This window comes from Anas acuta, chromosome Z (assembly GCF_963932015.1).
Source record: "Anas acuta chromosome Z, bAnaAcu1.1, whole genome shotgun sequence".
Lineage (NCBI taxonomy): Eukaryota > Metazoa > Chordata > Aves > Anseriformes > Anatidae > Anas > Anas acuta.
Genome location: NC_089017.1, coordinates 7,888,941 through 7,912,283, shown reverse-complemented (window position 1 = coordinate 7,912,283; position 23,343 = coordinate 7,888,941). Strand labels below are relative to the sequence as shown.

Genomic DNA, 23,343 nt, shown 5'->3' with positions numbered 1-23,343 from the left:
CTGGACTATAAATTTAGAACTAGTTTTCAATATAAACAACTTATATAACTATCTTGAAACAATATTACCTGTTGGCAGAATACCTGAGCTTGTTATTAAATGGTCTCTTGGGGTTACCTTAGACACTTGGGGTTACCACAGGAACAATTTACCGTGTATCCAACTGGTCCACAATAAATGCATGTGTGGGGGGGAGGTTGCATATGAGGATTCTTAGTATCTGGTGAATTTGAGGTAGATTAGCTCACAATTGAAAAACTGTCACTCTGCCTGCAAGCAAATGAGAAAAGAGAAATAAGAATCTGTCAGTGGGTAATTCCTAAGTCATTAAACACTTTCAGTTGTTTTCTTTATGGTGTACTGAAGATGCAAGAGTCTGTGCCTAACTTGTCTGGCCCTGCATTTCCTCACTGAGAGGTCCTGATCAACATGAACAATTTGTTGGCCCCCTTTAATTACCTGCAATATAAAGTCTAGCTCTTTGAACTTGATTCAGAACATCTGTTAAGTCACTGTGAGTGAGTTCTAGAAGAGACATCCGTCTAGTTGCCCATGAGTTTTCAGGGAAAGCAATATCTGAAAATGACTTTGGTTCAAATACTTGTAGTCTCCAGTAAAGAACTGTAACTGGATACAGACTTTTCAGTTGAAAACGTGGGTCACTGAAGAAAACTGAACACTGAGAACCAACATCTAGATTGCAAAACGAGGCAGCAAAGTGTGTCCCCCAGTGAGTGATGAGTTGGTTTTGAAAATTTGCGTTTTTGAGCTTTGATTTAACACTGCTCTATTCAATATCTGTAGGATCTGACATTTCTGGTCCACATCTTTTACCTGTGAGAGCACTCAATGAAGTCTTCATTGGGGAATCTCTTTCATCCAGGTATGTGTAATTATTTTTTGTTGCAGCAGGACACAATTAACTTCATTTCTTTTTACGGCACTGCAATGGGCAATAACTGTTGAGACGTCTTTGCTGTTCTAGACCATGAATAAGACTGATGGGATTGTTGCTGGTTACAAAGTATGTGTTCAGAGATTAAGTGCAGTAATGTTTATTTTTGTTACTCTGTTTTCCGGTCTGGCCATTTCATCCTTCATTATTCCTGGCTGTTATTTTCTCTGTTGTTTTACTCCTTACCTGACTAGTTCTTATCTCATCAAATACCTTCAATTACTATCTTTACCATGGACTGAAGATTTCAAAATCTTCAAAATTCTGCATCTCTTCTCTCTGTAAGTCTAGCATGACCAAACTGAAATACTAACAACTTCTCCTTTCCCTGCCTCTCTGTCATTAGAGGCAAAGGTATAAGCCTACTTTTGTCTGAAACTGTGTTGTTTCAGGAAAATGTCTGACACTTCCTTATTTAAAGAAAACAGTTTGTATCATATAATGGTACTGCATTATGCAAGATACCTTTATGACTGTCCTTTCTGTCCTGAAGATGAATGCATTTCTGTTAGCCAAACGATAGCAAGAAGAATGTGGGAAATGTGACTGGGGCTGTGGGAAAGGAATTAAGACATGATTTTTGATCAGGATTTGGCCAAACTTTTACTTGTATTTTATATTCCCTTTCCCTTTACACTGTCTGTCTTTTTTTTTAAACTTTAGTGTGTAACATCTTCTTGTGTTTGTACAGTGCCTGGGACACTGTGATTGCTGCTGGAAACAGTATAAATGTTCCATGAGTGCTTTATCTTCCATCTGGACTGCAGCCTCAGACTGGCAGAAGGAATTAGTCTCAAACAGATACAAATTTTGCTCTCTTCTAACTCAAATATAGTTTTTTACGATTCTAAAAGATTTATTTAACATGCAGTGATAGAGGAACACAAAGCTCCTTTCCAACACTTTACAGTAGTCCTCTGCTTCTGAATGCCACAAATACATTGCGCTCTTTAGTTCCTGTATATTTTAGAAGCTATGTGGAACACAATGTGAGTAGGAACAAATCTCTAGTAACACATTTTGTGGTAATAGAACTTGAAGACTTCAATAATGGTGTCACGCAGATGGATCATGTTTTTAAGGCTCAAATACACGTATACTGTATAAAGAAACAAAATAACTCTAGGTGCATCTTCCAAGGGCTTATTCTTCATGCCAGTTAAGAAATCAGGGAAAGCAAAGGGAACAAAAAACACCACCTAGCTTGTTTAAAAAGAACGTCTTAAATTGAATCAAGGTGTGCATCTGTGTCCTTAATTTGCTTTCAGTTCTCTCATCTTCCCATCTTCTCAAGGGTGCACACAATGCTCTTTATCACCAAGAGTATTAAATCACTGTTTAACACTATTGTATTCTTAGTCTGTCCAGACCAAAAATGTTCATCACCAAAGGAGAATTCACTAAGCTCCTTTTATTAAGAAGGGTGAAATTCAGTCATGCTGAACACAGTGAACATGTGTTTCTAAGAGGGTATCCATTTATCTGAGGACTATATACTGTTTGTATTAGGCACTATAAACATCAACAACTGTAGTTTATATGTCTGGATGTTCTGAAGCTTATGGGAGAGAGGCGTTCTGGTTGCAACAAGCCTAAGATTAGCAATCCCCTGATAAATAATACCATGCACAATGATGATTGTGCCCCAAGACTTACTACATCTGAGTTTTAGGAAGGATTTACCTTGGAAGGAAACGTAAGCCTGCTGACTGTTGTAAAACTAAAACTGTTCCTGAAGAATCACAGTGGATTTTTAATTATTGAAGTGATCAAGAATTCAGCTTGAAGCCATGCTATTACTTACTGATGCTGGAATTTCTTACATCTTAGTGTTCCCTGATGTAATTTTGAGACCCAGTCACAGCATAAGCACAGTTTATGCAGTAGTTCAACAATTATGCAAGGAAGGTAATGTATTTTGTAGTTTCATTTGTAAGTCCAGCAAACCCTGCTTGTATGCAAAGTTATTCCCAGATGAACCACAGAGTTCTTCACACAGAACTTAATATGAAAAGTAGCTGAAAAAAAATGCCTAAAACTTCATGCTACAAATCACTTTTTTTTGTCCATTATAAAAACCACTGTAAAACAGCGTATCAAAAGTGGCTGCCAAATCAGAAACACTGTACAATGCCTGTGAAATTGCCATCCAGATTTGAAACTACCCCCCTCTAAATTTTCATGTGCCTGATAAGGCTGTGTGTTCTGTCTTATTCAGGGAGAACTTTAAGTCCTGCAAACCCAGTTTTAAATTCTCGCTTCATAGGGCCTCCTATTATGAAATATCAGTTGATGATGGTCCTTGGGAAAAACAGAAGAGTTCAGGGCTCAATGTGTGCACTGGAACAGGATCAAAAGCATGGTAAGTACATGATGCTGCTTTGATACAAAATGCTGTTTTAGATAAGCTAGATGCACCTATTTTGCTGAAACATTTTGTCCAAACTGAGTTTCTCTTTCACCTTAACTGTAACTTTGGTGAAAGAGCTTGCACACCTCATGTGTGCATGTGAGATGAGGGCTTGGGAGTGAGTGGTGATGGAAAGACCTGCTCTGACTGGTTGGCAGGGCATGTCCAGGGGTTCTCTGAACTAGTCTTGTTGGTTAAAATGTTTAGATGAAACAGCTCAAAAAGCCATTATAAAAATCTAAGTTTTAATGAAAATTGGAAAACATACTTGGAAATAGTATTAAGTGTTCTCTGGCACATCTATTTTCCATTCTTCTTCCAAGCTTCTCTTTCAAACTTAAATGAAAAGGGAGTCTCTTTGCCAAAATATTGCCCTTAAGTGCAGAAGAGTATATCTAACCAGAGCTGTACTAGCTTAATCAAAGGGGTAGATTTTCTTAACTGCAGTTTAAACAAGCTTCAATACTACGGACAAGTCTAATCAACTTAGTTTTCTCAGATGTGTGGGAAGTGGGAGCCTCTTCCATTTGGAAATCTGGCTATCCTTATCATTTAAAAGTTGTATAACAGGTCCTGGATTTATGTGGCAGGCTAAGATGGACTAAAACTGAAGCTTTTAATGAAATTCAAAAGTGAATATTCATGCTGTAGCCATGGTTACTGGACTTTACTTTTCATTGTAATTCAGAATCTTGTATTCAGTGGGCATAACTTGGTCTTGGAGGCTGCCAAGGATGAAACTGTCAGATTGCTAGGAGAACTTTCTTAGTGTTCAGTACCTTGGAAATGTACAGCCTTGGTTCAAAGCTGTTCTTAGGAATTTCATTATCTTATTGTATGTTCTATACTGAGCAGTCTCAGAACCAGAGACCAAATTCCAGGATTGCCTATTTTTATTGCTGCAATTGGTGTCTGCTCCTGAACCTCTCTAAACGCCAAGATTGCTGGGTGATCTTTAGTCTGTGGTTTAGGGGCCCTGCTGGGATTTCAGTCCTCCTCACCCTGAGAGGCATTTAAATGTCCAAGTCCTTCTTCAGCTGCCAAAACTTGCACAAAAGGTTGTTAACTAGTTAGGGGAGAGAATAACTTCAGACTGCATCTCAGTTTCTCCTGTGCCTTTCTTTATTCAGGTTTGCAAGTAGGCAGTAAGTGTAAGGGGAATAGCCCTGGACAAACATCCTTGGCACTTCTATAGTCTGTTATGTGTATAGTGGATGTCTGTTGCAGTCTGAGGTGTTCTACTACCACAACAGAAGTGCTGACTGAGGATTGTAAGCTCCACTGAGAACTGTGCAACCGAGACATTCACAGTACTACTGCACAGGGGCTGCAGTTAGAACCCAAATCCCTTCTGAACCTGGGCCCAGGAGGGAGACTGCTGTCTACTCAGACTTAACAGCGTTCTTTTTTTTTTTTTTCTTTATGTCTGGAACTTAGTCCTTTATCTGTATGCAAGGTAGGTTTTTTGTTCCCCCCCCCTCAATTGTATTGCTTAGCAAACAAGACTTCTACTTCTCTGTCTAGGTCCTATAATATTAACAAGGTAGCAAATCAAGCTGTTGAAGAGATCCTTAATATCGGTGAGTGAACACGTGTCATTACTGGCTAAGTTTACAGAAAGATACTCCTATCTAATGGGGGCTCTTTCTTTCTCTTGGCTCAACAGCTAAAAAGCATGGAAGCTTGAATACACCACTGAACACAGAACTAATACAGAAAGGTTAGTGAAAAACTCTATACTTCTTTAAGGTATCCTAACTCTGACTAGTTCATTTTTGATTGTACTCTACTACTCAATAATGTGTCCACTATTTTAGTGCTCTTGCAATATTAGTCTTACAAACATTATTTAGGAACATTTGTTGAAACGCTTCTCACCTTTGATATTAAAGCACTAATTTAGACTTCCATGTGTAGATCTTCAAGAGAATTTCAATTCTCCTAAGATTTTAAACAGTTAGCATTTAGTCACCCGAAGAGAGTTGGTGAATGTTAGTCATGCAATAGAGCTGAAAGCAACCTTTGGTAAAATTGTATCATCTCAGAGATGAAGGCTATTAAGCATTTGGCAAGACTAAATACTATCTCTAGGTAGGAAAGCTGCCCTTTCCTGGAGAAATGTGTTTCTGAAAATAACGAACTTTCTCTAAAAAAAAACCCTTAATGTCTGATTTCTATTTACAGTAACAAATGATTACAATGACTCCCTGCTGTATAGTCCAGAAGAACCAAAGATGTTTTTCAGTATTCGAGAACCTATTGTAAACAGAGTTTTCTCAAGCAGTCGGCAGCGTGGCTTCTCTTCAAAGTAAGTGGTGGCTGTAGGAGTCAGAAGATTTTTTTCATTGTATAATTTGTTGAAGTAACACAGGAGTTTCACTTGAAATGTTTCAACTACCAGTTTGTGTTTTGAGGGGCTTGAGTATTCTTGTAAGAACAGGAAGAAAATGTTTCCAAGCTGGGTTATACTTTTGCAACATTTGATCCATGCACAAACTTAGAGAGTAAAAGAATCACACTGTGCCCAGCTTTGGGTGTATGCCATTTCCCCTACTATGAGACAGACATTGACAAACTGGAGTGAATTCAGGAAGAGGCCCCTGAGATTTCTGGGGGGCTGAAACACATGGTATATGAGGGAGAGAGTCAAAATGTATTTTTGTTTAGCCTGGAAAAGACAAGACTAAGCATGGGAGATCCAGCTGTTGTCTTCAGGTTACAGAGGAGACAGACTCTCTTCAGAGCAAAAGAGAAGGTGGCAACAGCCATGATCAGTAGGATATAACAGTCCCATAGAACATCAGCAAATATTTTTCGGTGAGAATCAGAGGTCAGGCAGTAGAATAGGTTGCTGTCCTTGGAGATGGTCAAAACCTGACTGGGCAAGGCCCTACACAACCTAATCTGCCTTTGAAGTAAGGCCTGCTTTGAGTTGAAGGATTAGATGTACTTCCAAACTAAACTGTTCTCTAATTCAGTCATTTTAATTTGGGACTCTTTTTGTGGAGCTCACCACAATTAAGTAAATACAAACACATGCAACTGTTAACTGTATGTTCAGATCAACTGTGTTGAGAACAATACAGTGTCTCAGTATTAACAAAATGCTAATTCAACCTTTTATGTCAAAACAAATGTTTAAAGGAGCCTTGACTTGGAGACGCCTCCTATTTGAGCCACATCAGTGTTGCAACACTTTATGACCCAGTAATAAAAGAAATCTGTCTACTGGGACTAATTATTACTATATTTGAGGCTCACTCTGTGCAAGTCATGTCTTTAAGTGTTTACTGCTTCTTAGTCATTTTGATCTGGGAGATCTCCAGGTTGAGTAAATCTTAAGAGACTGTAAGAAGAGAGGTTAGAATAGGAACAAAGAACTGGATTATCATCTGGGGATGCTACAGTTTAAGCCCCGTCTTTATTTAAAATAGTCATCAGCATAGGATATACTATAAAAACTGTATTGGAGCAACAAATGTCTGTGTACCAAAGAGGGGTATCTGCCCGTTTTTTCTTCTTGAAGTAGTTTTTGCTTTTGGTCACAGCTGGCCTTTAGCTCTTGGTGCTAGAGATCTTGCCTTTTTTGTTCTTTCTTTAGTTGCACAGTGAAATGGAGGAGTAAAATGTGCCTCCAGGTTCTTCTGCATTGTTCAGACTTGGCTGTGTTGTACTGATGCACAGACCCATTAAGCTCTGACGCTGTGGCCATGCTTCCAAGTTTTTAATCTTTGTGAAAAATGTGTCTTAATGAAAATTTAAGTCACTGGAGTAATTGATGATTATATCTTAGAGATCAGGAGATTATCTAGACCAAGGCCTAAGTCCTGAACAGTCAAGCACATTCACGTGAGATTGCAGTCCGCAGCTTTTCTGAAATCTGTGAGTTCCCATCTAGCAAAGTTAAATAAATAAATAAATAAATAAATTGTTTGGAGAACTCCATATTTACTACTGTTCTCACTTCCTACGTATTTGAAAGGATAAGTTCTGACAGTTGAGTTAATTTCACTTTTAATGAGTGAAGAGGAAGATCGCTAGTAGCTTTATTCTGTCTTGACCAGTCATAGAATAGCTGCCTTAAAATTATATGCAGGATTTTTCCATTAGGCTAAACACACACTAATTACACTCTAATATTGACAGGAAATTGCTGCCCTACCTAATTACAATGTTGTGCAGCAAGCATTCTGGCCATCAGCTTTGTGTTTGAAATTACTTTCTCTTCTCTGAATGATTCATACAGCAAAATAGTACACAGTAATATCCAAATTACTTGAATTTCAGCTTGCTGGTTGAAACTGCATGTTCTTCTTAACACGAAGGCCATGCATTAGAATCATGCTAGATTAATGTAAAACTGTTTCCAAGCAAATCACTAAGCGGTATCACCGGGAGCTGTGTTTAAAAATGTAGCTAAATTTCAGTTTTCATTACTATGCATATAAGCTGTCCTCTGACTCCTGTAGTAACAGGCTGCATTTGAACAGTTCCTTTGGTCCTCTCTGGGCTCTGCTCTGTCTATACAAAGCACTGTCAGGTTCAGGGATCCTAGTACTAAATTCTAAACGCTAAATTCTTAAGTATGCTTCTATGTGATTAAGCATTTACTGATCCATGCAAAGAAGCATTCAAGAACCAGTCTCTTTGTTCAGCTAAGTTATTGTGTGACACACCTTGCTTACAGGCTATTTTGTGATTATTTTGGCAGAGTCTGCGTTCGTTCCCGTTGTTGGGATGCATGTATGGTTGTAGATGGAGGAACATCGTTTGAGTTCAATGATGGGGCGATAGCTTCCATATTGATCGATACGGAGGACGCACTGTGTACTGTTCTGCTGGAAGAATGAAGGACCCTAGTGTCTTCTGCTGAAGCAACTCTGGATCCAGAGAGAACCCCTGGAGATAGACAGCACATCATAATGCTGCATTAAGTTGGAAGTTGGCTTTTTTTGGATGCAAGAGCATTTGGAGGAAGCTTGGGATGCTTTTCATTCCTTGGGTTGGGGAAATCTTAAAAGCCTGACATTTAAGCTCTTTTTGCATCTGGTATAAAAGAAATGTATCTGAGGTCTTACCTCTAACTTCAGTGAAAATTGACATTTTTTAACCTGTAAGACAAACATGAGAGAACATCTTTTTAAATATAGGTAGGATGGGTTCAAATATTGTCGGTAGCATTAAATATTCAGATGTACAGTTTTTTTAATAAGTGTGGGAGATTAAAAAACTAAACACCTTCACACATCTACTTTTGTAGAAAAGCTGACTGTCAAAATGTAGTGATTTGATGCAAGGATATATAGATTTTGGTAATTCCTGATGTTGGCATTAGAAATGGAAATGCAAACCTTTTGTATGCTTTTCAAAAATTTTACAACTTTGTAGTTTCATACAACTCATGACAAATTTTTTGGCTCTTCCAGTATTTTTTTCTACTTTGTAGATTTACATCAAAGGTAAAAGTCCGGTTTAATTTCTAGAAGCTCTTTTCACAAATTCAGTGAGGTAGCTCTTACCTTTGCTCTTAACTTTTGGGTAGAGAGGGACTTGAAACTGAAGGCTTTTCTTTAGCCCTTTAATAAATATAAAAAAACACAGAAAATGTGTTGAAGTTAAGACATACTCCTTCCCTGAATGGACAAGCTGGCTGGCAGGTGTTCAGTCTCAGCAGTGTTATGTAGGTAGCTATCACGAAGAAAGATGAGGGCTTAAAGTTAAATGATTTGGAATTTTAGCTTCCGAGTTCCTTTGTAACTACAGAAAAATGAGATGTGCTGGGTGCTAGTAGCTGGAGCACAAATTAATACCTATGTGGTTCCTCATTAACTTCCCCAGAAAGTTTAATTTTCCAATCCTATGCTGAATTTTACTGATACTTAATTGGCAACTTGATTTTATATGCCTCTGATTATGTTTGTTATATAAGCAACTGATTGTAGAAGAGGAAGTGACTTTTTTAGATACTGTTTTAGAGAAACTGTGAACTTTGCCCTTGGAAGTCTGTGCTGATTAACGCGTAGATGAGGGCAGAATTTGACAAAATGAAGATTCCTACAGTGGGGATGTAGTACCTCTTCTGGTACATGACTTGAAACAGATGTTTTTCTTCCTGTCTACTAGGAAAAAACTATTTCCAAAAGTGAGTTTTCTTCAAACTACTTCTGAATGCGGAGACTTCTGTAACAGATGTTCTCAGGTTCAATGGGGATGTGGCCAATCAGTGTATTTATTGCCACTCACAACAAGTAAACTTAGCTCTATGAATGTAAAAAGTGGATAAAGGATTTTTCCCTTACGCTACTTAATTTTTTGTATTCACTCAGAAGCAGAACTTAGAAGAAATGGGTTTGACCATTCCATTCAGTTCTAGGAGAAATCTGATTCTGCTGAAACTTTTAAAAAATAAGCTATCACTGTTTTGTGCACATTTCACCGTTTAAGTGTGCCATAGATTGATTTATTTGTAATATCTATGTGCGTTATCAGGACTGCAGACCAGAAGGGGAAAAGTAAAGTAACCAAATATTCTTTGAAAACTTGTCAAGTTCAGGAACTATCAGAGTAAAACTCAAAATGTCTGAAATAGTCTGCAAAATTTGCCCAAATGTGAAGATGCAAAATATTCTTTATAATGTTGGCTGCACAGAGACTAAGGTGTTGTAGTTATTCCTGATCCCTCTATAGCTAGTTGAGGATGGCGTACGTGTATCTGGTCTAGTATGCTAGTCAATTTGCTGTTAAGACTCAAAAAATAATGCCAGTAATGTTAATTTATGACTTCCTTGGACTTTACCAATAACTGTTAGGTCCGAGATTTATTTGGTGTTAAGAATTTAGGTATTCAGAGAGTCCCTGAATACCTGTACAGAAAAATTTACAGCAGAGATCCTGCCCCTACTTATTCAGACATTTGTTCTGTAATGTTTTAAAGGAGACTTATTAGCCTGAGTTGGTTACGATGCTCATAAAGATAACTGCCATTCCGTTTTCTGAATGCTAATACTAAAAAGGCAATGTGTTCAAGTCCTGCAGACCCGAAGTACAACCTGGTTCAGAGCTTAAATTTCACAGTTAAGTTCCTAACCGTTACTTAGCAAAATGGAAACCTGACCTACTCATGAGTGGCCTCTACTGGTTTTGTCTGTAATTAATTGTGTATCTGTTGAAGCATTTACTGGTGAATGCTTGATTTAAATAACTGGGAAGGGTCAGAGATCTATAATAGATAATCAGTAAGCAGCTACCTTTTTTAATTAAAGAACTGTAAAATCCTTTATTATGAAGGAATGCAGTACAGACAACTTACCTGGTAGACAGTGTTCTGTGACAGGACCGAGTATTGGTGTAACACTGACTTAATCTGCCTGGACTGGCACTGAACTCTGCACCTCCTACCCACTGAATCAAATCCACGGTGGTTTCATTTAGTGCCAGTCCACAATTCTGTGTTCTGCTAAACTAAACCTGTCATTCTTTGCCTTTTGTTTATACATTATGTAATAAAATTAAAAATTTAATAGATGCTTGAAGCTGTCCCATTTTTTTTTTGAAATGTTTAATGTGCTCAGCTTTCTTTCATTTACTAAGAGCAGGGTTGTTTCTTTTTTTTTATACTGGTTCCTATGTCCTCATGCTTTATTTCAATAGATAAAATAGAGAGGATTATCTATGTGGGAATTGTTGGTATTGATTTCTTGGGGTTAACAAACAACTTTTTCAGTCAGGTAAAGGTCAGTGCTGCACCTTACCCAGAGGACATGAATTGTGTCTGCTGCAGCTGCCATCACAACCAATAAACCTGCAGTAGAGACACTTGTCTTCTACCACTGAACCTAGCTAGTACTTCAGAAAACACGTTCTGGACTATTCCTCCTAGTTAAAGCCATACTACTGTCCTTGTTCTGTTCAGGGTTTTTAAAGCACTGTACTCTATTAAATTCTATGTGTATAGGTGGTGATACAATGTCCTTCAAACTACATTTATCCAATGAATATCCAATGTTCTGCTTTTTTTATTCATACCATGTGATTTGGTGGCAAATCATTAGTCATTTTGTACAGTATCACAATTCTTTAGCTCCTTATTAAATGCATGACAAGTTGTATAGGTTTACATTGTATATAGAGAGAAGCATTACAATAGATTTAATTTTTCTCTTGAAGTAGTTTAAGACACAAATCTTAAACTGCAAACCGAAAAAGTACAATCTTCCACACAATCTGGTCTGCACTAGTACATAGACACACCTGAACTTTTTATCTTTGGATTCAGATGGGAAGATACTATACCTATGCAACAGCCCCACAGTGATGTTACTTCAGCACTAACTTATTACTAACTTCAAGCATCTATGAATAACTTTACCACTTCCTTATTGTGTTCATGGGAACAGCAATGGCATATTCATGCCCTACTTTTGCTCACAGGGTGCAAATTTTTGCTCTAGTACTTCAAATAATGCTTAGCCTTATGCCTAGAACATTCCAGGCTCATGCAGGAGGACACTGATAATAGAGATCAAAGTTTTATGTAAAGTAATTGCTTTTTCCTATTTATTTTTTTCACCAGTTATTCAGCTTTTCCTGTCACAAAAAATTAGTAAGACCAGCAGATAGTGTTGAAGATGCTGGAAGTTAAATGATACTGAAAACAAGCTAATATGAAAGAGAAACGGATATCTCTTAATAGCACCCAGTGAAGTTCTTCCTTTCATAATTACTACAGTGCAGTTCTCCTGCTGGTCTGAGCGCTAGAACCCTTTAAGTCCTTCTGGACAGATTGGAGAGCTGGGCAATCACCAACTGCGTGTAGTTTAACAAGAGCAAGTGCCGGGGCCTGCACCTGGGACGGGGCAGCCCTGGCTATATGTAGAGACTGGGGGAATGAGACGCTGGAGAGCAGCCCCGCAGAGGGATCTGGGGGTTGTGGTAGACAGCAAATTGAATATGAGCCAGCAGTGTGCCCTGGCAGCCAGGAGGGCCAACCGTATCCTGGGGTGCGTCAAGCACGGCCTTGCTAGTCGCTTGAGGGAGGTGATCATCCCGCTCTACTCTGCTGGTGCGGCCTCACCTCGAGTACTGCATGCAGTGCTGGGCACCACAGTAAAGAAGGACATTAAACTGTCGGAGAGTGTCCAGAGGGGGGTGACGAAGATGGTGAAGGGCCTAGAGGGAAAGATGTATGAGGAGCGGCTGAGGTCACTGGGCCTGTTCAGCCTAGAGAAGAGGAGGCTGAGGGGGTACCTCATTGCAGTCTACAACTTCCTCGTGAGGGAGAGTGGGGAGGCAGGTGACCTATTCTCTGTAAACACCAGCGATAGGACCCACGGGAATGGCGTCAAGCTGAGACAGGGGAAGTTTAGGCTGGACACTGGGAAGGGTTTCTTCACCAAGAGGGTGGTTGCACACTGGAACAGACTCCCCAGGGAAGCAGTCACTGCACCGAGCCTGTCTGAATTTAAGAAGTGATGGGACTGTGCACTTAGTCACATGGTCTAAACTTCTGTGTAGACCTGTGCGGTGCTAGGAGTTGGACTTGATGATCCTCATGGGTCCCTTCCAACACGGGATAGTCGATGATTCTGTGATTCTTCTTCCTGCAAGATTTCTGCGACTGTACTAAGTGCAGCCAAACGACATTATTCTTTGAAAGAACAGAACTTTCATAAGAAGTTTTGATATTACATTCCTACTTAAAGTTCATAAAAGCAAGGAAAAGTACACAAAAGTTCTCTAACACGCTAAGGAAAACCTGGCAACACAACATGGACCAACTGTTAGCCACTTTTACAGATGATTATTCTGAATGGACTTTCCAGCCCATACTTTGCTATTTTTCATATTTTCCTATTTTTCATATTTTCCTAGATCAATGCAAAAAACAGAAGTAACCTTCGTGGCATGTAAAAAACTTCACAATAGCTCCTTTATACCACTTATTACTTGTGTAATAAGTATAAAAATACTTATAAAACTACATTAAGGCATAAGACCAAGTTAGAACATTTTATAAAAACAGTCCTATGATTAGAGGTGCTCCATCACTCTGCTTCTCATGATCTTCACTACACGCAGTGTGTCCATCACGTCCACCATGCACGATCATAAGCTACTAGGGGTTCTCAGTGTCAATCTGCATTTGATGCCCCAAATCTCATGGTTCTTTTTAGTGCCAACAGTTGGCCTTGCAATAGTTGTAAAATGTGAACAATTGATCTTCATGTCAGGAAGCGTTTCTCTGAGGAGCTGTAGGGAGCTATCAGTCACTATTCCAAATACCTGAAGAGTCTTTAATGTTGGAATTTCACCAAGTTCTCTAGAAAGAGAGCAGTAAGAAATTGATTATTAAAAGCACTGGTGTGGCCTCACCTCCAGTATTGCATGTGGTTTGGGTGTCACAGTATAAGAATGACATAAAACTGTTAGAGAGTGTCCAAAGGAGGGCTACAGGGATGGTGAAGGGTCCAGAGTATGGGAAAAGCTGAGGTCCCTTGGTTTGTTCAGCCCAGAGCAGAGCAGGCTGAGGGGAGGCCTCATGGCAGCCTGCAGCTCCCTCACGAGGGGAGCGGAGGGGCAGGCGCTGAGCTCTGCTCTCTGGGGACAGCGACAGGACCCGAGGGAATGGCATGGAGCTGGGACAGGGGAGGGTCAGGCTGGGGGTTAGGGAAAGGTTCTGCACCCAAAGGGTGGTCAGGCACAGGGACAGGCTCCTGAAGGCAGTGGGCACAGCACCGAGCTGCTGGAGTTCAGGAAGCATTTGGACAACGCTCTCAGACATATGGCCTGATGTTTGGGTTGTCTTTTGGGGACTCTAGAGTTGAACTCTATGATTCTCGTGGGTCCTTTCTAACTCAGATATTCTATGATTCTATGACAGCTACCAGCAGGACAGAAAAAGTTCTTCAGATTCTGAGTCTTGTTTCCCTCACAACCTCTTTCTTCTGCTCAAGCACAGGGTATTCTTCACAAGACAGTTAGAGAAGGGAGTGAGGAGAAGCAGTGCAAACCATTTTAAAGCAGTAAAATGCTGTGTTCCTACACATCCATTATTATTAAGGACTGAGCCTGGTTCTGAAGTGCCCTGTTTGTCACAAAATCCCAAAAGGAAAGAACCACAGGCTTGTGCACCAAGAAAAGCTGGGCAATAAGAGGCTGTGGATTATTGCCCAGTCTAAGAGTGAGAAAACTGCATCCTACAAGACTCTTAGGTGAAAAGATAGTCTTGTACTTGAGGGTGTATTCCTTAAGACCCAAAACAGGATAAAGATGGATAGATATAATAACAAAACGCAGGAAAAAAGAAAAAAAAAAAAGACACAAGGACACAACTCCAAGCTGTGTTTCAGTGGCAACCAATAACTGGTAGGTGCACGCAAAAGCAAAGGAATACACAGATTCTGACACTGGTCAGCAAGTACTCTGCACTGTGTTAAGTCTTGTAAAGGAAAGTTATGCACAGCTGCATAAAGCCTAATATTGACACTAACACTGGTCATTGTCAGGACTGGAACCTCACAAGAAGTTCCAGCAGTATAAGGGGAGACACGATGCACGTGCTGAGCAGCAAGTTCCAGTAGTACAGTCTGACACCATGGAAAGATTATCTCAGATACCTTTGGTTCCAGTCTGTATTCTCAAATGTACATGATCTAGTAGTCAGGTTCTTTTTTTTTTTTTTTTCAGTTCCTTATTTCGAATTTAATTAATCCTACCAGCAAGCTTTTCAAACAATACTTGCAATTCCTAGGCTGAAAAAAAAGCAAGTTTAAATTAATTTATCCTCTCTGAAGAGCAAACCAAAGCCATTAAGAGATTACTTACACTAAGGCAGCAGGTGATATTTGGTAGCATCGGCTAAGACACAGATGTTGTAGAAATATGAGTTGATGAAAATACTGGAAGCACTCAGGCTTCAACATCACGCTGTCACTGTACATGAGAACACATGAATTAGAAATTGTCCTTTAAGTATAAAGCAGCAGTAAATTTGCTATCTCTAGAATTCAGGCTGAGAAATTTAATGAATATCAAGTTGTTTTTCTACCACTGAGATATTTTTTCCTTAAAACAAAGTAGCTTATTTCTAAAGTGTGTGTTGGATTCTGCCCTTCACTGAAGTGCAAGTGAAGCAGCAGCTGCTCTGCAGGTACACGTTCTGCAGCAGAAGTCACACCATGAAAAGGCACTTTACACATCAAGATTTCAAAGATTGTAACTGACTAGGTCAAAATATAACTTTTATTAAACGGTTCTTTGGCCATGTCAGAGCTGAATGAAATACTCACTAGGGTACCAAGCTCATAAGCTTTGTATGCCTAAATGCTTCCTTCTGTTCTACCTATTGACTGCTTCACTTGTTAGCTAACAAATCCTTTAAATATGTAACTTTTACACTAAGGGAACAAAATATTTAAGTTAGTTACCTGCTCCAGTTTAAGCAGGTAGTAGATCTTTTGTAGGTTTAGCCTAGAAAGCATTTTTGTATGTGCAACCCTACTCAACTACGCATTATTGCTATACAGTTACTGCACAGCAATACCATTAGCAATCCCCCGAACCCTACAGACATAAGGACTAGCTGCACGGGACTTCTTACCTTAGATCTAAATGGACAAGAGAAGGACATCTTTCCACCAACGTTTTAACATCTGAAAAGAGGTCACACAGTCAGCTCATGTTTCAGTAATAAGACACACATGCTTTATAAAGCATACACATTTCCATTTATGCAGCTATTAGCAAGTAAATAGTTAATGTTGATTGTTGAGATTATTTGCCTTCTAAATCAATTGATATTGATTTGTAGGACATTATGTCATGGTGAAACTTAAGTAATTATATCTGTACTTTTCTGGATGACGCCTTCAGCAGCCACAACAGCAGAAGCCTTAATTTAAGAAGACTCCAAAAATTAAGTTTCCTCCCACAATATCTGAAAGGCTGATTCACAGGAGAACATCAGATCCACTGTCTCCTGCCTATAGGACTTCAGATTTCAAGCTACACCTTTCAGTTGAGCTTCCATTTAACCATTTTTAAATTCAGAAGACAAATTATCTCGCTCCTCATGGTTAAGCCAGTGACACGAGTAAGAGTCTCTGACAATGAGAACATCAAGCTACACAGAGCAAAAAATCAGTCTTGGTGAATATTTCCAGTACCTACGATAGAAGCCAATCAGAAGAAGATATTAAGTCTGCTGCTTTATCCCTTAGTGGGATAAAGGTTTGTCATGCTGCTATTTACCTGATATTTGTAGATTCTGTCTGTATCCACTTAAATTTAGTTGGGTTACTTTTGAAGTAACGTGATTGACTGCTGCTTTGACATGGGTGGCTGTAAAGTCACACCAGGACAAGTTTAGCTCCTCCAACCTATACAAAAAATGAATAAAGAGCTGTTTGGAACAACTGAAATACAAGTTTTTTTGTCTTACAAGTATTACCTGGATACTTGTAAGACATTATATACTTATGTATAAATACCAAAACTCAAACTGTAATACACCTACACCCAAAGCTACTATATTAATGAATACAAATTTCACCATGGCAATAATTAAACACTGGAGTAGGTTGCCCAAAGAGGCTCTGAATTCTGTGTTTGGAGGTTTTCGAGACCCAGCTAGAGAAATTCCTCATCAGCAGGGCCACTGATGAATTTAGACCCTGCTCTGGGCAAAGAGCTGAAGTGATCTCCCAAGCCCACTTCCAGACAGAATGATTCTCTAATATTGTAGGAAGTGAGACACTCTTTTCATCTTGCTTTTGGTTGCTGACCTGAATCTATTCCCACTGAACAGATGTTCACATTGAGAGGAGAAAAAGCCTTTTGCTATTCACTATTAGCATTGGTCAGGTGACCAATTACTTTTAATTAGCATAAAATACTTTATAATTTTATATTAGCACGGGCCAGGTTCTGACCTTAACTCGACTACATGCTTGATTACCTATAGCCCATCACCACTCAGCGACAAAGTATTTGTTTTGTGTTTAGCTGCTGTGGATGTAACCCAATGACAAATGCACAGCCAGAGCCTGTTAACTGTTATGTAATGAAAAAAAAAAATGTTAAAAGAAATTAAAAGCCTTCCCTCCCCCAAAATATCACTGGAGAACACACAGTGACAAAGCCAACAAACGCGGTACTGTCATAAAAGAAATGATCCTAGGTTGTCCCAGCGTTCCTAGCCCTGATCAGGTTTGCCATCTGCTGTGCACTGTACAGAGACTGCCTTTATCTAAGGAGTTCGTGATCCATGCAATCAGACCAAGCAACAGAAGCATTGTCTACCCATGAGAGGCAGAGAATGATTAAGGTTTTGTCTGTCCACTATCTTGCTGCAATTTGATTAAAACCATGGTTTTGCAGAAGCAAAAATGAAGTAGATTGTCCAACATCTCACAGGAAGTCAGTGAAGATCAGGGCGTAAAACCCAGGCCTACGGGAGCACAATTCAGCAACTTCCTGCGAGCAGATGGTTTAGTCTCTGCAACTTCATAAACTGAAGGATTATTCTACCACGGATGGAAGGGCACAATGTTTTCTGCCATTTATGCTGTACTCTGATTGCAAAGGCAGCTCTCAGACTACGCTTTTCTGAAAACACACACTTTCACATTTTGTGAGGATGACGTATTGCTTTCACAGAGAAAATCAAATTTACTTGATAATCAAATGGATGTAAGTGGGTTTTCAAAACCAACAAGACTTCATTTAAGACATCCAACAAGACATCCTATAAGAATGATTAAGGAAACATACATAACTACTGATGTACATCTTTGCTATTAAAGAAGAAAATAACTGGATGGAAGGAAACGATCTATCTATTCAGCAAATCATCAACTGTTAGGCATTTGAGAATATAAACAGGCTCATAAAAAAGGTAGTAAGAGATAAGTACAGTTGGAATGATGATGGGAAGATAAAAAAGGGTAATTTTTCTCAGGACTAACAGTAAGCAGGAATACCAAAAGCTATATTTGTCTTACATAGAACAGCTGCTCAACATCAACTCCAGGGCTTCTGCAGAAAACCCTGAGCACCCACAGAGGTTTAGTCGTATCAAATTGGTATTCTTAGCAATGCTTCTGTAGAAGAAAAAAAAAAAGTCTTGATAAAACTCAAACGTTGGAACATTGTTAGGATACGTGGTAACGTTTAAGAGCGAAGACTCCAGGCACATAATTATTTGGTAAACACACAGCACTGCATTTTTTGTAAACTGACCTATTTAAGAATCACTAGGGATCTCAACGCCGTACCTGCTGCATCACAGCACAGCTTGGAGAAGGACACATGTATATATTTATAAACAATGTTGAAAAAGAAACAATTATTTTCCACCATTTCCTGTGGTATCTCATTAAACAAACACCACAGCTTATTTGAGATGATTGCACCTCTAAAAAAGATGAAACAATAAACTCATTTCGGAAGTTACCTCTCTGCAGAATAGAGGTTATTCCAGAAAACAAACAAAAACAAACAAAACAAAAACAACACGTTTCCAAACAGTCCTCATGAATGCACTTGTTTGCAAGACTATGGCAGACATGCAGTTGGTGACACCACGAAAAAACCTTACACCCCTGTACCTGTATTTGCACACAAGACAATAAACTTCAGTAATCAGTGCCTAATTAGTACATGATTTTCAGATGCTTTTTATCCAGCATCACAAACCAAGCAATACTGGTTTATTTGCATTCTGGTATTTTTCTGGGTGCGAGTAAAGTACCAGAAAGCTCAAAAGCAGAAAGCGGGACACCCAGAGCCTCAGCCATCTGAGATGGGCCCTGGCACCTCTGCAATCACCTGAAGAGACTGAACAGGAGGCTGACTGCACACCCGCAGTGCCTTTCCCATTTAACTAAAAAACAGCTCATCTGCCTTGAAGAGTCTGCAGTTTTTGAGATACTCATTGTCAGGGTCAACAAAGTAGTGAAAAATGGTGCAAAAGCATACAAAGAATCTGGTAGGAGACTTGCTGGAACCCCTTAAAATATGAAAGAATATGTACACTAAACACCAAGCTATCTTGTGAGCACAAAAACTAGAAAATAAAAGTAGCTCTGCTGTGCAGCCTCACTGCAGCAATAGCGAAAAGACACACAAGACCTACAGAGATAAGAAGTTTCTCTAGGTTCCCCCTATCCTGCAGAACAGAAAAAAAAAAACACACCATAAATTCACTCACTCTTTTGGAGCGGGGTTTCCTCCCGACCTGATCTCTTGGATAGACAGGAAAGATGATGCTTACCTAACCCATCAGGTAACTCTGGTGCCTACAATTGGTCATTTCAAAAGACATGCCCCACACAGGGCAACTCTAACTGCATTCTCTCACTTGCCTGCACAAAATAGTGTCACCAAACAGAAGTTATTTACTAAGTATTGCCAAACGTATTACTCACCTGAGGATGTCATCAGAAAGCACTAGTCCCTCCAAGCTGAGATTCTCCAGTCTTTCGCACCGACAAAGAATACTCTGGAGATCTGGAACAGACACTGTGCAGTTCGACAAATCCATGTGTTGAACTCGAAGAGGTCTGGAAGAGGAGAAAGGCGGGTTACTAAAATTGCATTAAAATCCAGCTCCACAAATCCCACTTATCATAAAATACCCAATATTCTAAAAGCATGTAGAAAATTACTATGCTTCTGTACTTTAGCTACAGACTGCTCATATTACTAAGCTTACTGGCCCTACTGCTAAGCTACCAGCCAGAACTACTGAAACTTTATCACACTGCAAGATGTATGAGGAGCAGCTGAGGTCCCTTGGTTTGTTCAGCCCAGAGCTGAGCAGGCTGAGGGGAGGCCTCATGGCGGCCTGCAGCTCCCTCACGAGGGGAGCGGAGGGGCAGGCGCTGAGCTCTGCTCTCTGGGCACAGCGACAGGACCCGAGGGAATGGCATGGAGCTGGGACAGGGGAGGGTCAGGCTGGGGGTTAGGGAAAGGTTCTGCACCCAGAGGGTGGTCGAGCACTGGGACAGGCTCCCCAGGGATGTGGTCACAGCACCCAGCTGCTGGAGTTAAAAAAGCCTTTCGACAAATCTCTCAACAGTTTGATTTTTGGGTGGTCCTTCAGGGAGCCAGGATTTGGACTTGATGCTCCAACTTGTGGGTCCCTTCCAACGTAGGACATTCTATGATTTTATCTTTGAGGTATTTACAGGATTCACTGCAACCACTGCAAGTCTATCCTGTTGGATTTAAAGTTTTTTTTTGGGCTCACACACAAAAATGCTGAAAAGACTGACAATTTTTGGTTTGACAAGAAATAACTTGCAAGTGTATGCCTGTACTTGAAATATACCTTCAAAAATCAGACTAGCTTGGTTTTAAATAACTGACTGATGAATGCAAACCTTATTTCAACCCATTCCCACCCACTGATCAGCTCTGTCACTCTTCAGATACATGACAAATGCTACTACTGGTGGAGATGTTTTAACTAAGTATACACAGAGAAAATATGAATATATGAGACAGTTTCAGGATCCGGTACACAAAGAAAAGCCTTACTTCATGGTTTTAAACTGCGGATTCCCAATAGATGATCTTGGGCAGCGGAAAACAGTAACACCTGCAGGTAGCAACTGTCCAATTACTCCTGGCAGCAGATTTCTACAAGTCAGATCAAGGGTCTGCCAGAGAAATTCATCAAACCTAAGGAGCAGAGTTTTACTCATTAGTTAGCAAGGAAGGGTCAGAACTGTGAGTAGAACCATACAAAGTCTTCACTGCCACGAAAGACTGAGAGGAGGGAAAGTCATTTGATAAAATTTAATACGACTAAACTATTTGAGTTGGTTTTGATTACATATACTTCTAATCCACATACAGAATAAATTGAATTACATCTGAATAAGCAAGATTAAAACCAAATAATTTATCAATACGTGGAAGCAAACAAAGTTCTTAGCGCTGCATGATGATAAGTAATACTTACGAGAGACAATGCCATCTCTTGCAAATCATGGAAACTTTCAGCAGGTCGTTTAGAGGCAAATATGCAAAGATTGCCAATAGCAGTTCATCTGGAAGTGCATCCCAAGAAACACCTTTAGGGAAAGAGTGAACACATTCTAATTAAGGCTGGCTTATTTTTGCCTGCTAATCAGATGCCTCCTTTGGCTTGGTTGTCAGATGCAGCACTGCTGTCTGTCTGTCTCTGGGCTGTACATACATCACTACTCATAACCCTTTCAGCTCTTCATTGAAGAAGGATCCTTTAGGAAACAAGAGCATCTCGACCACTTCCTTTGTATTCTAAGGCCTATACGCTTTCTCAACTGCAGGAGAGGTACGACAAGTCTACAAGGTCACCTCAGAAATAAAGAACTGAACTCGTCTCCTTTATTTCCCCTACTGAAACACCCACCCTCACTACACACACCAGGCTCCCAGAAGGGGGCCCAAGGTGAGGTGTACATTTGCACGGTACACAAAGCGGGCAGGCAGCACAAAGTGCTCTTTGAAACACCCACACGGACTGCCACCCCCCATGAACTGTATGCAAGGCTGTGGTGCAATTCTGACTTGTAAGGAGCTGATGCAGAGCTCCAGAAGGTGCTGCTGTTCACCTCGGAAAGCTTTCTGGATGGTGGAGCTCACGAACAGCTTCCTGTGACCCACCACTCGCCCTCACTTCAAAAAGGGGCCACCTGAGGACACTCCCGCCATTCACACAGCAGCCTTGTGTCTGCAGGGAGCTCTCTAGCTTGCATTAGGTAGTGGTGACAGGATGAAAACCCATTTTGATACCAGAGGGAGGCCCAGGAGCCTCACACCCCGTGCCTGCAGCCCTCTGGCAGGGTCCCAAGCAGCGCCCATGGCTCAGCTCCAACAGGACAGGTACAGCTGCTGCCCCTCCGCCTCCCTTCACGGGTGCAGATGTACAAACCCACATCCTTCACTCTCCAGGGCTCAGCCTCTCGTTTCTGAGATGTTTATGCGAAAATATCGAGCCCCTGGCTTCAGGATCAGAGCAGAGGTGGTAGCACGGGCTTTGTAGGCGGCGGTGCCAGCCGTGCGGGTTACCTGGCTCTGCCTCTCGCAGCAGCCGAGGCCTGCGCACGATGACGAAGTCCTTCTCCTTCTCCTTCTCCTTCACCTTCTGCTTCTTGTGCGGGGAGCAGGCGGCCACCAGCAGCTCCTGCGGGGTGTTCTCGCTGCCCAGCCGCTCCTTCCTCAGCACCGACACCCCCATGCCGGACAGCAGCTCCGCCGTCCTGCCCGACTCCCAGTCCCAGGCGAAGCCGGACGAGACGTTGCTGCCGGAGCTGGGGATCTCCTGAAGATGTTTCCTGAGGGGAGAGAAAAAAAAAATAAAAAAATAAAAAAATAAAAAGAGAAAATAAAGAACAAAAAAAAGAAAGGGAGCCGCACCGCCAGCCCGCCGCGGGTGTCCGCCTCAGCGCGGTTCCCGCCGCCTCCCTCAGCCCCGCGCGCGCCGCCCGCGCCCCGCGAGCACGCGGCGCCCGCCCGCACCTGTGCATGGCGGCGGCGGGAGCGGCGGGAGCGGGAGCGGCACCAGCAGCAGCAGCAGCAGCGGGAGCAGCAGCGGCGGCGGCGGGAGCCGCGGCAGGACAATGTTGCTCCCGCCACAGGCGCGCGCGGCGCCCCGCCGCAAAGCCTCTCGGGAGTTGTAGTCCGGCGGCGCCTCTCTTGCGCCCGCCTCCCTCCCCGCGGGGCGGGGGCCGATGACGACAAGGCCGAAACGACGACAGCGACCAGGAGGAGGAGGAGGAAGAGGAGGGATGGTGGCGGCAGCAGCAGCAGCAGCAGCAGGGCCGGGGGGTTGGTGAGGGGGGAATGTCGGCCGGCTCGCTGCCCACAGCGGCCCTGAGGCGTCTCCTGTGAGGAGGGCGGCGGCTGAGGCGGTGAGGGGATGGGGAGAGGGGAAGAGAGGGGAAGGGAAAAGAAGGGAGAGGAGAAGGGAAGAGGAAAAGAAGAGGAAGGG

The 23,343-nt window shown here is 41.3% G+C and overlaps 3 protein-coding genes across 6 annotated transcripts in view; 2 read left to right on the top strand and 1 right to left on the bottom strand.

The window, feature by feature from the left end:
• NADK2 (NAD kinase 2, mitochondrial) overlaps positions 1 to 10,889 on the top strand; it is a 32,407-nt gene extending 21,518 nt beyond the window's left edge. Inside the window, exons 7-12 of one of the 3 annotated variants that reach the window (XM_068666354.1) lie at positions 805 to 887; positions 3,151 to 3,317; positions 4,890 to 4,945; positions 5,032 to 5,085; positions 5,550 to 5,673; positions 8,077 to 10,889. In XM_068666354.1, coding sequence (XP_068522455.1) covers positions 805 to 887; positions 3,151 to 3,317; positions 4,890 to 4,945; positions 5,032 to 5,085; positions 5,550 to 5,673; positions 8,077 to 8,215 — 623 coding nt within the window. In that variant the 3' untranslated portion in view covers positions 8,216 to 10,889. The remainder of the gene's footprint in view (positions 1 to 804; positions 888 to 3,150; positions 3,318 to 4,889; positions 4,946 to 5,031; positions 5,086 to 5,549; positions 5,674 to 8,076) is intronic. The other 2 variants (XM_068666353.1, XM_068666352.1) reach the window with 2 other exon arrangements.
• Positions 10,890 to 11,347: 458 nt separating this feature from the next.
• Positions 11,348 to 23,026, bottom strand: SKP2 (S-phase kinase associated protein 2). Its single transcript, XM_068666355.1, has 10 exons — positions 22,872 to 23,026; positions 22,422 to 22,687; positions 21,331 to 21,442; positions 20,904 to 21,047; positions 19,790 to 19,924; positions 18,365 to 18,463; positions 16,614 to 16,741; positions 15,964 to 16,015; positions 15,189 to 15,296; positions 11,348 to 13,683 (listed from the first exon to the last, which is right to left on the bottom strand). Exons 1-10 carry the CDS (start codon positions 22,877 to 22,879, stop codon positions 13,470 to 13,472), a joined length of 1,266 nt encoding a protein of 421 aa, XP_068522456.1. The 5' UTR covers positions 22,880 to 23,026; the 3' UTR covers positions 11,348 to 13,469.
• A 102-nt stretch (positions 23,027 to 23,128) lies between these two features.
• Positions 23,129 to 23,343, top strand: part of LMBRD2 (LMBR1 domain containing 2) — a 36,073-nt gene continuing 35,858 nt past the window's right edge. Inside the window, exon 1 of one of the 2 annotated variants that reach the window (XR_011091081.1) lies at positions 23,129 to 23,263. The gene's annotated coding sequence lies outside the window, so the exon portion shown is untranslated. The remainder of the gene's footprint in view (positions 23,264 to 23,343) is intronic. The other variant, XM_068666347.1, reaches the window with a different exon arrangement.

Excerpts from the sequence above, each read along its gene's own strand:
- SKP2 (XM_068666355.1), bottom strand. Across the intron at positions 19,925-20,903 it reads CCGCAGTTTAAAACCATGAA|ACCTCTTCGAGTTCAACACA; the intron begins GTAAGGCTTTTC and ends CTCCTCTTCCAG. Across the intron at positions 16,742-18,364 it reads ATGTTGAGCAGCTGTTCTAT|GTTGGAGGAGCTAAACTTGT; the intron begins GTAAGACAAATA and ends TTTTTTGTATAG.